Source organism: Lemur catta, chromosome 9, assembly GCF_020740605.2.
Source record: "Lemur catta isolate mLemCat1 chromosome 9, mLemCat1.pri, whole genome shotgun sequence".
In the NCBI taxonomy this organism is placed as follows: domain Eukaryota; kingdom Metazoa; phylum Chordata; class Mammalia; order Primates; family Lemuridae; genus Lemur; species Lemur catta.
The window spans coordinates 99,086,145-99,104,921 of NC_059136.1; the positions used below are offsets into that span (position 1 = coordinate 99,086,145).

The 18,777-nt window shown below is 36.6% G+C and overlaps 1 protein-coding gene across 2 annotated transcripts in view; it reads right to left on the reverse strand.

Moving 5' to 3' along the window:
• SNTG1 (syntrophin gamma 1) overlaps nt 1-18,777 on the reverse strand; it is a 599,834-nt gene that overhangs the window by 200,224 nt on the left and 380,833 nt on the right. For both annotated transcript variants that reach the window (XM_045560545.1, XM_045560546.1), the window contains one exon: nt 15,087-15,216. In XM_045560545.1, the coding sequence (XP_045416501.1) occupies nt 15,087-15,216 (130 nt within the window). The remainder of the gene's footprint in view (nt 1-15,086; nt 15,217-18,777) is intronic.

Here is an 18,777-nt window from a genome sequence, read left to right on the forward strand (position 1 = left end):
ACAGGCTCTCAGGCCACCTCTGCTCCCTATTTAGGTATCCTTAGCATTGAAGCTCCGGTCTGGAATGAAGGGAGCTCCAAAATACACGCAGAGGAGCAGCTGCAAGCTCAAAGTGATTTCGTGCATAATTTCCTAGTGGCTCTTCATCTATCTACTTAGCACAAGTCATTGACACCTTTTCCTCAGTGCTCTGCCTGATGGGAGGTGAGAAGGTGTCACCTTTGGAGTACTCAGTACCCTACAGTGCACATTTAGTGGGGGAAGACGTTTCCTTAGTCCTGCTTCCCTGGAAATAGAGTAGAAGGCAAAGTCTCAAAAGTAAAAAATTTACTGAAGGAAGATGTTCACTCCCGCAGAAGCAAGAGCAGTAGGTAAGGGGCGACAAGTCAAGCCAACAGAAAGGAAATTCGAGGCAGAGAGCTGCCGGAGTCAACACTGTTGGCCGCTCGGTCAGGTGCGGTCTGCCTTGGGGCCCTGGGCATCACTGCACCTACACATCCAAACAGTCCCTCTCTTGAGCAAGGGTGAGCAATGTGTCAGCTGGCTTCTTCTCGGCCCCAGTATTCCACTGGACAAAGCGTGTCCCACGGGGTTTAACTGCCCCACATTGTTGTTGTCTTGACAAGAGGGACAGTGGGTAGGTCCAGTGAGCCACCCCTGTCCTACAGGGAAGGCCATGCTAGCCCAATCCTGGGCACTTGGGGAGGTGGCTGGGTGAGTGTGTAGAGTGCACCCCCCATGCAGGGCCATAGCTTTGGGACTTCTGGAACATTAAGAGCTAGGGCTGCTCTGCTAGGAAGAAACGCAAAGTAAAGATGGGGTCCAGCAGGCAGGGCACATCAGATCCGAGGGGCATGTAAACCGTGTGCAGGAAAACTGCCCTGTTTTACTAGGACTGCATTATTCAGTTAACATCAAAGCAGATGTTCTGGGTTGGGGTAAATCAAAATCAGCTGGTAATTTCTAGTATCAAAACTTGTTTAAAAACTTTAACTTTTGGTGAGTCATGTTCCAAGAGGCAAAGTAGGCTATTTTATTGAAATCCCTTCTGACATACTTGCCAAAATAAACTCTAATCATGTATAAAAAGAAAAATACAACTGTCAAAAATCTGGATATAATGCAGTGCCTAAACTTGCCCTTGCTTTCATTCTGATTTAAGTGACTGCAGTTATTTAATTTCACTCGCTGTAACTGTTTTTTGGTTGGCAGCTATGTGTCTGACAATCACATTTTGTGTATAAGGAAAAACAACCCAGACAACAACACACTAGTGCTAAAAAGCCCACTTCAGGATTAAGAAATGTCAGTAGCTATAAAAAGGAAGAAAAAATTGAGCTTCAGTAACACCCATGCCTGTCGGAGCCACACTCCACAACCAACCCCTGATCGCAGTCTTCAGTTCGTTTTTGGTAAATCTCCGTTCTGCTAGTCTTTATTCTGTCATGACCTTCAAGTCACCTACAAGCTTTGCTGAGTCTTCTCAATGTGGCAGACATAAAAGAAATTATTTTGTTAGCTTTCCACAACCAACATTTCTATGAAAAAAATTATTTTTTTCCACTTACAATTGTTTGCCATCTAGTGCAGCATATCTTTACGGATTAAATATATGACTCTCAAACAGGTTTTTTTTTTTTTTTTTTTCACTTCAGCTAGTAAGTGTGTAAAATACAGAAGATGGTTTAAATACCTGCTGAGAAAACTCAAATAGCCGATTAAGTCCTCTGTGTGTGTGAATGTGTGTGGGTGTAAGTGTGTATGAATCCTGAGGGCCGTGTTCCTCCCACAGAGGCCTTGGCTAGCAGTGCCTTCAGTCTCTTTTCCTCTGTCGTGTCCTACTGTAGAGGTTTTCCTATTGTAGAAAGGTGAAGACTGGCCACTCTTCTCCCTCCCCTACTCCACAAAGAATTGTCATGGGGCAGAGTTCAGGAGAACAAGAAGTGAACATTACTCCACTAAAGGGCTTTCTGGGAAATGTCCTCTCACCTGATAAAAAAGGGAAGATGTGGCTGGTTCCATTCATCCCCCTTCCTTTTCTTTCCTATTCTGAACACTGAAGTGACGTTTGGAACTTTGGAAGCCTTGCATGACCATGATGTGACAAACATAAGAGAAAAGCCAACACTCTAAAGATGGTGGAGGGAAATAATGGGGACACACAGTAGATAAATAGACAAATGGATCACATGAAGCTAAAAACTTCTGCACAGCACAGGAAACAATCAGTAAAGACACAACCCACAGAATGGGGGAAAGCATTTGCAAACTATGTATCTGAAAAACAGTTAATATCCAGAATATAAAGGAACTTAAATAACTCAATAGGAAAAAAATCCAGTTAAGAAATGAGCAAATGACCTGCATAAACACTTCTAAAAGGAAGACATACAAGTGGCCAACAGATATGAAACAATGCTCAACATCTCTAATCATTAGGGAAATGCAAATCAAAACCTGGAAGACACTAGTGAAATAATCCAGGCACAGAAAGACAAACACTGCAGGATCTCACTCATGTGGAACCAAAAAGTTGGTTTTATGGAAGTAGAGAGTAGTACAGTGGTTACCAGAGGCTGGGAAGGGGCAGGGAAGTAGGGTTTTAGGGGATTGGTCAATAAATACATAGAGAAAAAAATTAGCCGGGCATGATGGAGCATGATTGTAATCCTGGCTACTTGGGAAGTTGAGGCAGGGGGATTGCTTGAGCCCAGGAGCTTGAGGTTGCTGTGAGCTAGGCTGATGCCACAGCACTCTAGCCTGGCAACAGAATGAGACTCTGCTCAAAAAAAAAAAAAACATGGGTACAATGTTAGTTAGACAGTAAGAATAAGTCCTATTATGTAGTAGGGTTATGATAGCAAATATTGGTGTATTGTGTATTTTAAGATAAGAGGTGATTTTTGAATGTTATCACCAAAAGAAATGACAAATATTTAAAGAGATGTATATGGTAATTACCCTGGTTTAATCATTATACAAAGTACTTCTATTGAAACATCACACTATACCCCATAAAAATGTATGATAATTACATTATGTGTCAATTATACATTTTAATAAACAATTTAAAAAAAGATAGGAGATGAGTTCTTGGTGGATCCTGAACCACAGAAACATAGTCATCAAATGTTACCATACAGAATTCTTGCTAGGTGGGAAAAAACAATACCTATTTACTCCATCAATATATAGGGTTTCCTTTATTCTTGAAAGCATAGAAATGTTTCATATATACATATACACATGTATATATTTATATTTGTATATACATACATCTACATATATATACATATGCACTCACCATATTCAAAGTAATACATTTTATTCCAATAAATAACTTGCATAGGGTATATATGGAAAATTTAGAATAAAAAAGATCACTTTATGTCAGTAGGTAACCTTAATAGAAATATCATAGGAAATTCTGTTTATCAATCAGGATCAATTTTAGTATTGTAGTAAGAAAGAATGATTGGGAAGTATTGATTCATGAAATCCTAGCTGAAAGAGAGGTTTGCATTTTACCTGCTTCTTCTATCTTTCACAGAAGAGGGAACCGAGATACAGAGCTTTCGTTTGGCAAAGATCATAGCTGCTTAGTAATCAAATCCCCAGTACCCATTTATTTAAACTCCTGTGTCCTATTTCATCAACATTCTGCTACTCAAACAACTGTCCTTTAGAATCTCAAATGACTATTCCACAAACAAAAATGTGCAAACTCTTATACAATAAACAGATACTGACATTTGTTGATAGTTTATGGATTAAATTATTTAATTTAGAATGCAACAGGAAAGAAGAAAAATTGCAAATCTTTCAGCATCATTTAAGGGGCAGAATGTTTAAAGGGCTGTTTTTATTTAACCCTCACAGTGACTTAAAATTACTTAGTGCCTGTTTATGAGGAGAAAATTAGAGTCCAAGTAGACATAACTAGTAAGTAGAGAAGCTAGGGTTTTGTACTCAAGTTTGATGACATCAAAGTTCATGTATTTCCTACAACACAAAAATCTACAACACACAAAAAAGGCAAGAATGGTGTAATCTCAATCTTATAAAATTAAAGAAACTGAGGAGCTGAATTTTTGCCTAAATCTTTTAGTATGGGGGGATTGTATCACTAAATACTTTGTAATTTGTTCAGCCAGTACAAGAACCAGGTTTTCTGACTCATGAGTGATTTTAAATGTAAAATAAATACATACTTGAATTTTGAATTTTATTCACTATTGACACTGTGATATACATTAGCTATTGTGAAAACATGACCTTTGATTAATCATCATAATAAAATGTAATATTCATTGAGTGCTTTTCACATGTGATTATGTATAGATACTACAGAATCACGTGAAACACGTAAAGACTGTAACGAATCTTTAAGATATCTGAGTTCATGGTAATGCCAATAATAAAAACTTAAATACATGACTATTACTCTACTTGTTCTAAAGAGCTTTGACATCCAGAGATAGTGACCAGGATAGGGAAAGTCTCATATGACATACCAGAGAGGAACAGAAAGGAGCCAGTGATATTTCTACTGAAAAAAATTAAAATTAAAATTAAAAACAGACTGCAACATATGACACTTGCCTCTATATATTTGAGGAACTGCCAAGTGAAAGAGGAAGTTAAATTATTGTGTGTTTTTCCCAAGGCAGAAGTAGTACAAATGACTGAAAGTTACAAGAGACAGATTTTTATTCAGTATAAGGAAATATTTCCTAATATTGAATTGTCAAAATTCAATTGCTGCATGTGAAGCAATGGCTGTCTTGTCATGAAAGATTTCCAGAGAGAGCTGTCTGAAAGACAGTTTGCCGGAGATATTTCTTAACTGGGTGGGAAATGGGGCTAAATAACCCCCAAGATCTCTTCCAGTAAGAAGGCTTTAGGAAACCACAAGTCAATATGCTCTTAAAGGAATCCAAATTGTACATTATACACGTGTTCAAAACTATCTGTCTTGATTTGCCACCAGATATATGCATTACAGTCCATTTATTCCTGATTGCTCTGGCACACTGTATTTTTCTACTCTTGCTTCTTAGAAAGTCATTCAATGAGTTATATAAAAGTAGTTTATTTCAAAAACACACTTGTTTTTCAGACACTTCACTATGAGAGGTAGAGATTTATAAGGGACAAAGGGGATGAGCCCAGATAACAGACACCTGCCATGGACAGTTTCCTTCTGTCTGCAGCTACCTTCTCCTATTCTTAAGCAGGGCGGCACCTCAGAAGGTGTAAGAATTTAACAGGAAGTGAATGAATGAGTCTATCAATTAACAGTTGTTGGAAGGAAAGATTGCTGAGAAAGTGCAGAAAAATGGGGGTAAAGGGGAAAAAGCTGAGCACTGCAATAAGAGATTCACGGACACTACTCATCACATTCTTACAGCTTCTGAGCTACCCCCCTGTTTAGTACAGGGAAAAGCAGCTGCAGGCCAGGGCTTGTTGACGGCCCCCGAAAGCTGGAAGAGGCAAGAGTTCTCCACTGGAGTGTCCACAGGAAATGTGTTGTGTTCTACTGACGTCTTAATTTCAGATATCCAGGCTAAAGAATAGTGAGAAAATGAACTTCTGCTGTTTTAAGCCACCAGGTTTGTGGTAATATGCTGTAGTAGCTTTAGGAAACTAATACAGGTCCTCTCTTGCTGTGTAACATAATGCTCCCGCACTTCGTGATTTAGCAAAACATTTATTGCCTCCTAGTTTCTGTAAGTCAGGAGTCCAGATGTGGCTTAGCTGGGTCTCCATTCGTGGGTTTTTCACAAGGCTGTAATCAAGAGTCAACTGAAGCTGCAGTCTCCTCTGAAGTCTTGACCAGGGAAGCATCTGCCTCCACGCTCACTACAGTGAGTGAGTACCTACAAGAGGGTGTGACTCCCAGGAAGTGAACATTATCGAGGACCATCTTTCAACCCTCCTATCAAAGTCTGCCTCCTTGGCCAAGATGATTCACCTTCCTTCTACATGCAAAACACATTCATCCCTCCCAAATTTTCCGAAAGTTTCACCCCATTAGAACATTAGCATAGTTTAAAGGCTTTAATTATTTAATATGAGGGGATCATGGAAATAAAAATTCAGTAACTCTATACCTGTCCTTGATTATATATCTGGTGAAATAATGGCAGAAAGAAATTAAAAATTACTAACATGAAGCAAGTATTGTTTCTTATAATTTTACTTTTAAGAATCTATTCATGTCTACTTTATCCAATATAATAGCAAATGCACAATGGGAACTGGTTGAGGTATTAACTGGAACCCACCCCACAACAATGGGCCCTTTCTTGCTTTCTAATGTGTAAACATACAATTTGAGTAAAATGAGTTTGTATCTGTGCAAGCACAACTATAAGGCAAATACCTAAAGAATCCTCTTTCTACTATGTACCATTTACTAAGTGCAGTGTAAACATTCTGGAGCCACCCAGAATGGGTGAAAAATGATAAAATACAATTTTAAATTGTCAATTTTCAAACAAAGGTGATTGTGGTATCCATCTCCTTAGGCATTTATCATTTTTTTGTGTTAGGAACACTCCAATTCCACTCTTCAAGTTATTTTGAAATATACAGTAAATTACTGTTAACTGTATTCACCCTACTGTGCTATTGAACATGAGATTTTATTCCTTCTATCTAAGTGTATTTATGCACCAATTAACCAACCCCTCTTAATCCCCGCTTCCCAGGACCCTTCCTAGCCCCTGGCAACCTTCATTCTACTGTCTATCTCCATTAGTTCAATTTTGTTCTTAGCTCACACATATGAGTGAGAACATACGAGATTTGTCTTTCCTTGCCTGGTATATTTCATTTAACATAATATCCTCCAGTCCCATTCACATTGTTGCAAATGACAGCATGCCTTTTAATATTTATTTTCAAATTTATTTTTATCCCTGATAATCTCTTGAGTGGAGTTTCTCTATATATTTTTCTCAATATTTCCTTTTTGTACCTATTAATAGCAGATAAACTACACAAGTCAGTCTTATACAAGCCTATACACCCTCAGAATATTGGCAAAAAAAGAAAAAGTTCCACATCTTTCTAAAGGTATTATTTCTAGCATCTCTTTGTAATTAAAAAAAAAAATAAAGGAACTAGAGTTAACACATGACTATCCTAAACAAAACTTTCCTACCTACTCTCAATCTGCCAAATTTCTTTCTTCATACTAATCAATCATATCAACGGTGTGTCTTCAATACAGTCACTGTGCCTTCTCTGAAGTCAATGTGACTTTTACATTTTTTGTTATGCCTAATAACTTTTCAACATTTATGTAGTACTTTACACATCAGAGTAAATTGTAATCATTAGTACTTTTGAATGGGAGCTGATTACAAGAACAAAAGGGCATGCAATTAGAAGATAAAACCAGGGAAGTGAAGGAATAGATATTTTTTAATACATCAACCTTATCATAATAGGCATGGATCTCCCAGTAGTAAAACAACATAGTATAGAGGGATTATCTGACTTCCTAAGTGTTGTGGTGAGCACTTATTGCAAGGATGAAAAACAAGCAGCAAAATTCTGCTAGTGATTCCTTAGGCTTCCAGAGGGGAGAGACATGGGCATCTTCATGTTTTTTTTTTTTTTTTTTCGTTTTTTTGTTTTAACTAAAACATTGACTTTGCAAATGCTTGTCAGCGGGATCACAACATTCTAACTGAAAATACATTTTGAAGAAACACAATTTTCATGGGACCATTCCTAGGATTTTTGGTTGATCCAAATTTGGATCCAGGTAAGGAAAAAAAGCTTTTGATTTAAAGTTTAACATTCTATCTCTTCACCTTGAGTCTGAATGAATCCCATGGATTAGATGTGTTTCTTAAAGATAGCAGATACCTGGCTTGTGTATATTTATTCATTTGGCCACTCTATGTCTCTTCAGTGGGCAGTTCAAGCCATTCACATTTATTGAAAGAATTGATAAGCAGGGCATATTTCTGTTCATCCTGTTGAGTTGACTTTTATTTTTGTTTTTATCTCTTTGAGCCATCTTGGTATCTGGCCTTTGAACTTTAGCATTTTGATAATTTTACACTGGTGAGTGTCTATTGTGCTAAAACAATATTCCATGCAAATGGAAACCAAAAGAAGGCTGGTGTTGAAGTTATCTGAAAAGAGCTCATTTCAGATAACTTTGGCTTCAATCAACAAATGTAATAAAAGACAAAGATTGTCATTATATAATGTTAAAGGGTACAATTCAACAAGAACACTTAGCAATTCTAAATAATTATGCACTGAACTCAAGTGCACCCAGATTCATAAAGCAAATTCTACTGTATCTAAACAAAATGAAAACACCAGCACCTCAATAGCCTGGGACTTCAAAATCCTTTTAACAGAACGGGACAGATCCTCCAAACATAAAATAAACAAAGAAATAATGGACTTAAATACAACTCTAGAACAAATGGGCCTGACAGAAATTTACAGAACATTGTATCCAAAAACCACTGAATACACGTATTTCTCATCAGCTCATGGGGCATTCTCTAAGATTGACCATATTCTAGGCCACAAAACATGTCTCACCAAATTTGAAAAAAATATAAACTATATCATACACCTTCTCAGACCACAGGGGAATAAATTTAGAAATCAACTCCAGCAAAAATACTCATGTGTACACAAAATCATGAAAACTAAATTAAACAACCTACTGCTGAACAATTATTGGGTCAAGGAGGAAATTAAGATGGAAATCAAAATGTTCTTTGAACTAAAGGGAAAATGGGACACGAGTTATCAAAACCTGTGGGACACAGCTAAAGCAGTCCTGAGAGGAAAATTTATAGCCATAAATGCCTACATCAAAAAGACAGAAATATCACAAATCAACAATCTCATGAGTCATCTTAAAGAACTGAAAAAGAATGAGCAAACCAATCCCAAACCTAGCAGAAGAGAAGAAATCACCAAGATCAGAGCAGAACTAAATGAAATCAATGATAATAAAGCTACATAGAAGATTAATAAAACAAAAAGTTGGTTATTTGAAAAAATGAACAAAATCAACATGCCTGTCACCTGACTAACCAGAAGCAGAAAAGAAAGGACTATAATAAGCTCAATCAGGAATGAAAAAGGAGAAATTACAACTGACACCATGGAAATACAAAATATCATCTATGAATTCTATAAAAATCTCTACATACATAAACTTGAAAATGTGGAGGAAATGGACAAATTCTCAGAAACACACAGCATCCCTAGGCTTGATCAGGAAAAAATAGAATTCCTGAACAAACCAGTATCAAGTACTGAAATTGAAGCAGGAATAAAAAAAACCTTCCTAAAAAAAAAAAGACCCAGACCAGACGGTTTCACACTCACATTTTACCAGACCCACAAAGAAGAATTGGTGCCTATCCTATAGAAATTATTCCACAACACTGAGAAGGAAGGAATCCTCCTCAATACGTTTTAAAAAGTCAACATCACCCTGATACCAAAAGCAGGAAAGGACACAACAAACAAAGAAAACAATAGACCAATATCCCTTATGAATATAGATGCAGAAATTTTCAATAAAATCCTAGCAAAGGGAATTCAGGTGTTTATCAAAAAAAATAATCCATCAAGAACAAGTGGGCTTCATCCCAGAAATGCAGGGATTGTTCAACATATGTAAATCTATAAATGTAATTTACCACATAAATAAAAGTAAAAACAAAGTTTATATGATCCTCTCAATAGACACAGAAAAATCATTTGACAAAATTCAGCATTTTTTATGATAAAAACACTTAACAAAATAGGCATAGATAGAACTTACATCAAAATAATAAAAGCCATATATGACAAACCCACAGCCAACATCATACTGAACGGGAAAAAATTAGAAGCATTCCTGCTTAGAACTGGAACCAGACAAGGTTGCCTTCTATCACCACTTCTCTTAAACATAGTGCCAGAAATCCTAGCCAGAGCAATCAGACAAAAGAAGGAAATCACGGGCATCCAAATGGGGGCAGAAGGAGGTAAACTATCGCTCTTTGCTGATGATATAATCTTATATCTATAAAACCCCAAAGATTCTGCCAAGAGAATACTGGAATTGATAAACAAATTCAGAAAAGTCTCAGGTTACAAAATCAATGTACAGAAATCAGTAGCATTTATATCGACCAACAAGACTCAAACTGAGAACCAAATCAAAGACTCAATACCTTTCATAATAGCAACAAGGAAAATAAAATACCTAAGAATATATTTAACTAAGGAGGTGAAAGAACTCTACAGAGAGAACTACAAAACACTGAGCAAGGAAATACCAGAGGATGTAAAAAGATGGAAAACCACACCATGCTGATGGATTGGCAGAATCAACATTATTGAAAGTCTATACTACCCAAAGTGATCTACAGATTCAATTCAATCCCTATTACAATACCAGCATCCTTTTTTGCATATCTAGAAAAAATAATTCTAGGCTTCATATGTAACCAGAGAAGACCCTGTATAGCAAAAGCAAGCTTAAGCAAAAAGAACAAATTGGAAGGCATAATTTATGAGACTTCAAGCTATACTACAAGGCTACAGTAAACAAATCAGCATGGTACTGACACAAGAACAGAGACATAGACCAATATAACAGAACTGAGAACCCAGATGTAAAGCCATCCTCATAAAGCTATTTCATGTTTGACAAAGCAGACAAAAACATACACTGGGGGAAAGAATCTTTAACCAATAAATGGTGCTGGGAAAATTGAATAGCCACATACAGAAGACTGAAACAGGATCCGTACCTCTCACCTCTCACCAAAATCAACTCATGATTGATAACACACTCAAACCTAAGGCATGAAACCGTAAGAATTCTAGAAGAAAATGTTGGAAAAACTCTTGTAGATATCATCCTAGGGGAAGAATTTATGAAGATGATCCTAAAGGCCATCACAGCAACCACACAAGTAAATAAATGGGATCTGATCAAATTGAAAAAGCTTCTGTACAGCCAAGGAAACTATCATCAGAGCAAATAGATAACCTACAGATTGGGAGAAAATATGCGCATGCCATACATTCAATAAAGGGCCGATAACTAGAATCTACATAGAACTCATGGAAATTAATAAGAAAAAATCAAATAACCCCATTAAAAAGTAGGCAAAGAACATGAACGGAAAGTTTTCAAAAGAAGATAGACTAATCGCCAACAAACATATGAAAAAATGTTCAACATCTCTACTCATCAGGGAAATGTAAATCAAAACCACAATGAATTATTAGTTAACTTCAGTGAGAATGGCTTTTATCAAAAGGTCCCAAAACAACAAATGTTGGTGTGGATGCAGAGAGATGAGAACACTTTTACACTGCTGGTGGAACTGTAAACGAGTATAACCTCTATAGAAAGTGATATGGAGATACCTCAAAGAACTAAAAGTAGAACTACCATTTGATCCAGCAATTCCACAAGTGGGTATTTACCCAAAGGACAAAAAGATGTTCTATAAAAAATATATCTGTGCTCGGCTGTTCAAAGCATAACAATTCAAAATTGCAAAGATATGGAAACAACCTAATTGCCCATCAATACATGAATGGATTAATAAAATGTGGTATATATATATATATATATATATATATATATATATATACACACACCATGGAGTACTACTCAGCCATAAAAATGATGAACTAATACCCCTTGTACTATCCTGGATTGAGCCAGAGCCCATTCTTCCAAGTGAAATATTACAAGAATAGAAAAACAAGCACCACATGTACTCATCATTAAATTGGCACCAAATGGTCAACACTTACGTGCATATATGGAAGTAACATTCACAGGGTATCAGGCATGTGGGAGCAGGGAAGAAGGGGATGGGTAAATTCACATCTAATGGGTACAGTGCATGATGTCTGGGGGTTGGGCATGCTTGTAGCTACAGCTTGGCAGTGCAAAGGCAATATACATAACCAAAATGTTTGAACCCCATAATATTCTGAACTAAAAAAATAAAAAGTAAAACCCCTATGGAACATCAAAAAAATAAAATAAAGTTTAACATTCTGTTCTTCTTTAAAATAATTTTCTCATAAATATAGGCCTGTGGCACTCTTTTAAGGCACTCTATTTCTGTAATGAAATAGACAGTAATACTGCCACATGGTATATTTCTCTTGCTTTTGACTCAAGAAAGATCTGTGTAAGTCAGAAGAAGGAAAGACAACAGTCCACAAAGAAACACTGAATTTTTTTTCTTTCTTTCTATTTTTCTTTTTTCTTTCTTTTTTTTTTAATTTCAGCTTAATATGGGGGTACAAAAGTTCAGGTTATATATATTGCCCATACCTCCCCATCCCCCTGAGTCTGAGCTTCAAGTGTGTCCATTCCCCAGACAGTGCACATCACACTCATCATGTAGGTATACACCCATCCCCTCCCCCCACCCCCCCATCTCTGTCCAATACCCAATTGGTGTTATTCCCAAATGTGCACTTAGGTGATGATCAGGGAAACCAATCTGCTGGTGAGTACATGTGATGCTTGTTTATCCATTCTTGGGATACTTCACTTAATATAATGGGTTCCAACTTTCTCCAGGAGAACAAAAGAGATGCCATATCACCGTTATTTCTTATAGCTGAGCAATACTCCACAGTATACATATACCACAATTTACTAATCCATTCATGAATTGATGGGCTTTTGGGTTGTTTCCACATCTTTGCAATTGTGAGTTGTGCTGCTATAAACATTCGGGTGCAGGTGTCTTTTTTATAGAATGACTTTTGTTCTTTTGGGTAGATGCCCAATAATGGGATTGCTGGATCGAACAGTAGGTCTACTTGAATCTGTTTAAGGTATCTCCCTATTGCTTTCCACAGGGGTTGCACTACTTTACAGTCCCACCAGCAGTGTATGAGTGTTCATGTCTCTCCGCATCCACGCCAACATGTATTGTTTTGGGACTTTTTGATAAAGGCCATTCTCATTGGAGTTAAGTGATATCTCATTGTGGTTTTGATTTGCATTTCCCTGATGAATAGAGATGAGCATTTTTTCATATGTTTGTTAGCCATTCTTATTTCTTCTTTTGAAAAATTTCTATTCATGTCCTTTGCCCACTTTTTGATAGGGTTGTTTGATTTTTTCTTACTGATTTTCCTGAGTTCTAAATAGATTCTTGTTATCACTCCTTTATCTGATGTGTAGTATGCAAAAATTTTCTCCCATTCTGTAGGTTGTTTGCTCTAAAATCCAAACATAAAACCATCCTCATATAGCCATCTAACCTTTGACAAAGCAGACAAAAACATACTTTGGGGAAAAGATTCCTTATTCAATAAATGGTGCTGGGAAAACTGGATAGCCACATGTAGAAGACTGAAACAGGACCCACAGCTTTCACCTCTCACAAAAATCAAATCGCGGTGGATAACAGACTTAAACCTTAGGTGTGAAACTACTAGAATTCTAGAAGAAAATGTAGTAAAGACTCTTACAGACATTGGCCTAGGCAAAGAATTTATGAAGAAGACCCCTAAGGCAATCTTTTTTATTTCTTTCTTTCTTTTTTTTTTTGTTAAGCTGAAAACAATTGTCCTCTTGCACAACCCCAACTCTAACATGATGATACCACCAGACAACCAAACACTGGGCTGGGTAGTGAGGGGCTGACTTTTGCCCAAGCCAGCCATACCCAGGTCACAGCTCCTTATCAGGTGATGCTCCTAGGTAAGGCTTGGTATATTTGTACCTATTCAGCCACCACTCAAGAACTCCATCTGTCTTTATTCACACTGGAGACTCAATTTCACACATACCAAACAACCAAAAATTAAAAAAGCAAGATGACACCAAGTACTGAGAATGAGCTATAGAAAGAGACATGTCAGCTACTAAGAGTGAGTGGGCAAACTGCACAGCCATTTGGAAGGCATTTGGCATTGCCTGGTAAAATTGAACAAGTCGATCAGTGCCACTCTCAGAGTATCCCATCACCACATGCATGGGCTTATGATGGCAGTGTTTGAAATAGCCGTGAACTGGAAACAAATCAGTGTCTTTAGTGGCTGCCAGGCCTCCTATTTTCAGGAAAGGCATATTTGCCACCATCCTAACTTAGATTTCAAAGCAAAATCTGTGCAAAGAAACTTGGGTCTGAAGAGTCATTTACATAAAAACAGTTTTGTTGTTCATGAGTTGGTGAGATAGTTACATATTCCTGTGAACCATTTCAATATTAGACTTCTGAATTTCCCTTGGGAATTGTTTAATGCTCCAATGTGGCACAGGACAGCTGCGGGAGGAGGAGGGGATTAAGACAATGGCATGTGTGATATCAAATATTCTTTTCTAAAACAGAATCCTTAATGTACCTGCATCAGTACTCAACGAAGTGAGATTAATGATTTTGTATATTTTGTTAGACAATACTTCTCCTAGAAATAACAAGGAGAGAGGATTGGCTAGATTATTAAAGACTAACGATAATGAGAAGAGAGTACCCATGGAGAGACAGAGGGATGGGGAAAGGAAAAAAGGTTGGAGTGGAAAGAGCAAACGGAGAGAAGCCATTCCTAATAATGTAGGCCAGGCTCTAACGTGCAAGTTACTGGATCCCACAGTGACATCCTAACTGTTCCTGTTCCGTGCAAGACCCTCAGTCTCCACATTATTTCTCTTCCTCCAGCCTCCTACTCCTTTCAACATTCCCAGCTGCAACTCTAAGATCACTAAAGGTAAATAAATGTGCTCTCTTGAAATTTAGTACTGTATTAGTCCAGAAAACTTTAACTACATTTAGTGTTTATATACTAAATACTTACTTTGACTTCCTTATCTAATGTAGTTGCTTATGATGTTTGGAGATGCAAACCTACAAATAAGAGTATTATTGAACCGATAAACTGGGCTAGAGCTCTCAGGGTAATTTTCTTTCATAGGCGTGCAGAATAGTTTTCATGATGGATGAGAAGTTCATTCTTAGAATAACAAACAGTTGATGCAAAGTTAAATATATATTCAGGAGTTTTATACAGGCTGAGGAACTGTATGGCCAGGTAGCCTTTGAATCACTACTTACATTGTGCTTTGTGAGATTTGAAATATTAGATGCTATTGCTTGTAGCCAGTCCATGCAGTCTTCAGCAGAGAGGCACTGGATAATGCCACTGCAGACCCCGTCCACAGCAATGACTTGAAAGGCATTCTGCCTGCAGAAATGTCAGAAGAAATCAGATCAAAACAACATGTCATTTATCTATTTGCAATTTATAAAAGCATCTGTTGAAAAGCTCTTCTCTCAAACAATATAAATGTCAGCTTCCAAATTCATATTTGGTTACTTGCCTTTATAAATATTTCTTTTCTAAGTGGAACACTAACAATAGACCCAGATAAAATGTAAGTTCAAATTAGTAGAAAGCATCCTCAGACTCAGGTAACTGTGAAGAACCTTTGACTTGTAAAACATGTCCTATGTAAATTGAAAAGAATCTAAAAAATTATAGAAGCATTCTTTTCCCAGATTGCCATAAAATTATGCATAGTTTATTTATTATTTTGGCTACCATCATCTCCTCCTAACATTTGATCAATGTATTCTCTGACTTAGAAAGATCACGAACACAGGCAAACCGTATTAAAGCTCACTTGACTATCGTGAGCGTCAGCACTTGCCAGTTGTCAGTTGTTACTCATCCACAATCTCAGTGCATTCATCTTTTCAAAAACAGTTTGGGACAAGAGACTTATACCTCCTCTCCAGGTCTAAATGATCATTGTCGTAATTTATAAAAATGCTGTGAATTTCAGTAGCACCATTTTTTTTTAATGCAATGATCAGTTGAACTATCCCTATGATCTTTTATTGATTTTTTTTTTACTTTTTGGTTAGAGAAAATTAAGTTATGCCATCCTAAATTGTTGACAAAATTGCTATGCAATTTAAAGCTGCTTGCTACAGCTTCAATGATTCACTTTTTTTTTCCTATGTCAAGTTCTTACACTGTTTAGATATAATCTTAATTGACAGAAATATACAAAATCCCAAAGTGAATGGAAGCCAAACACCTCATGCTTTAGAATTACTCTGTGGTATAACACCTCAGAAAATGCGCAAACTATATTTCAATACCAGCCAGTTATGAAGCAATAGAAAACTTCTGAAGTTTAATATTTGAAGTACTATGTAAATTATATACATTTATATGTTTTCTCCAAATAAGCACCTTTCCTGGCTCTTCTGAGTTTCGTAACAAGGTATTTGTGGATACTAGATATGATTTCACTTCCCCAAACAAAGGAAAACCCGCAGCGCATGTCTGGCCCAGGTTCACCGTTAGGCCTCTGTCACTGCCTTCCTGGCTCCGAGCTGGGTACACAGAACAGGATCTGTGCATCCAATTTATTAATATCTTTAGAGAAACTGCTTCTCATATCCTTGACACAGCACTTTCTACTGAAAATAGGGAAGTGCTCAGATATGCTTTTTGTTTTCTCTACAAAAGTACATTAAACGCATTTTACAAGTATACTATTGTCCAACTCTTTGAAGTAAGGTTCTTTTGAATTTGCAACAAGAAAAAAATACTTATTGCATGAAAAGAATATTATAACTTCACATTACATTTTTAACTTTCATTTTTATGTGTAACAGTGAGTAAGACATTTAAAATATCCAGACAGAAGCTCAATCATCCGTGGAAAATGAGAAATAATTTGAGTCTAGTAATACACATTTCTTTCCGCTCTCTGATTATCATAACCATTGCTTCATGTACCATAAATTAAAGCATGTCTTGAACATATTTGTTCTTTCTGCTTTAAATGAATTGTGGCAGCTAGATATTTTTAGCTGACTAAAGTCAATAGACTTAGATCAAATCTGCAATCTGTGTAACCATATATGTTACACAGTCCCTAGATAGAATAAGTCTAAAATGCTAATCTTTTATAAACCTAGGCTTATTATGTTAATGCACAATACTTTTTACATTCTGTTTCCACTCTCCAAAACTGATGGAAGCCCTTTCATGAATCTAAGTGGAATACCTCAACAGTTGCTTTGATTACATCTGACCTCTTTCAAAATAGGCAGATCACACGTATTACAGTTATCTGGATTATGTTTCTGCTTCTACTACTGAGTAAAGGAAAGTATTGGCAAATTAGTCCACTTAGTTGTGCCTAAATTTCTGCTAAAAAATGAGAATAAAATATTTTACAAATTTAACAAGTATTTTGCTGAGTAATCAGTGGATCCAAATATTTTCACATATGGCTGAAGCTCTCCGAATAACTTTCCTTTGAATAACTCATGAACATGTAGTCTTCATTACAATATTTCAGTGTTTAGGGAGAGTGTCTCCACACAGACTTATTGTTTCTTTGAGCCCTTAGAAAGAACTTTTTTGTTTTTTACTTGTAACGTTTAGAAACTTTAATTCTTTGATTCGAGATAAACAGCAATAGTCAAACTTCTTTGTTTCATCTTATTTAATGATACACTTTATGAAATCAAGAGACTCCATTACCCATTAATTTAGTATGGTAACACATTAAACTTTAATAATGTTTATAGTAGTTTTAAAAATACTCAGACAAAATTATGAGTCTAAGGTAAATATATATATATATATATATATGCACTAACAAAACAGTTACATAACTAAATAGTTAGATAATGTGGAGATTTAAGATCAGGTTGATTTTTTTTAACTCTCCACAAAATATTTTTTTTAGTTTTCTAAGGATTCTTAATCATTGCACTCGGTAAGTAAAAATTATTTTCAAATGTTTCTGAATTTCGAAGTCGGTTTATTCATTTAAAATAGACAATTAGTCTTTCTTATATGAAAAATGTACTGCTCACTATAAAAATTCATAAATTATTTTCAATCTAACATTCACACCCATAAATATGCATATAGTTCTAAATGATATAGTTAATAATTCATGTTACGATTCATTGTTGATATTATATCACATGAAAGCACACAGGAAGATGGTAGATTTGTGAGGGGTGACGAGGAGAAGGCAGGCAGAGAGAGAACAAAAATTGCAGAGACTAAAATGTATAGGTTTGGAGTGGCTGGAATGCCGCATTCATGAGGCAGAGTTCTAAGGGATCACCATGGAAAAGCAGACAGGCTCAGAGTGAGGTGAGCTTTGGATGTCACCCAGGGAGGCTGAAGTCTGCAGGGAGCCACTGTTGCACTTGACACTGAAGACTCCCATGGTTAGATCTGTGTGGCATGGGTGGTCCTGCTGGGCCAGCGAGGAGAGTATGATACAACTGGTCACATATGAGGTGACATGAGACTGAAATAAACATGTGATAGTGAGTGTTAAAATGGAGCCATTAGTTCCATAAGGGATTTTTAAAGGCATTAGGAAGCATGTGATTCAATATATGCTTTTTTAAAATGAATTATGAGGGAGAGGATAGACTCAAAATTACTCCAGCGTGTTGGACCGAAGCAGTAAAATAACTTAGTTGGGGGAGGCGGAGAAAGCACAGATATTAGACAGGAGATAATTAATCCAAAAACAAATATTAGAGGTATGTGAAGCATGGCACATTAAGAGCTATGCGGGTCGTGTGGCATGTTGCACATGGATGTGCAGAAGTGGCAGGTTGTGAAGTTATGATCATGCAAGGCAGAATCGGGACGCGCTTTACGAATCATGCTGTAATACAACACATCTACCTAATCCTGAGTGCCGATGAGAGCCAATGGAAATATGTAAGCACTGGAATAAAAGCTTTGTAT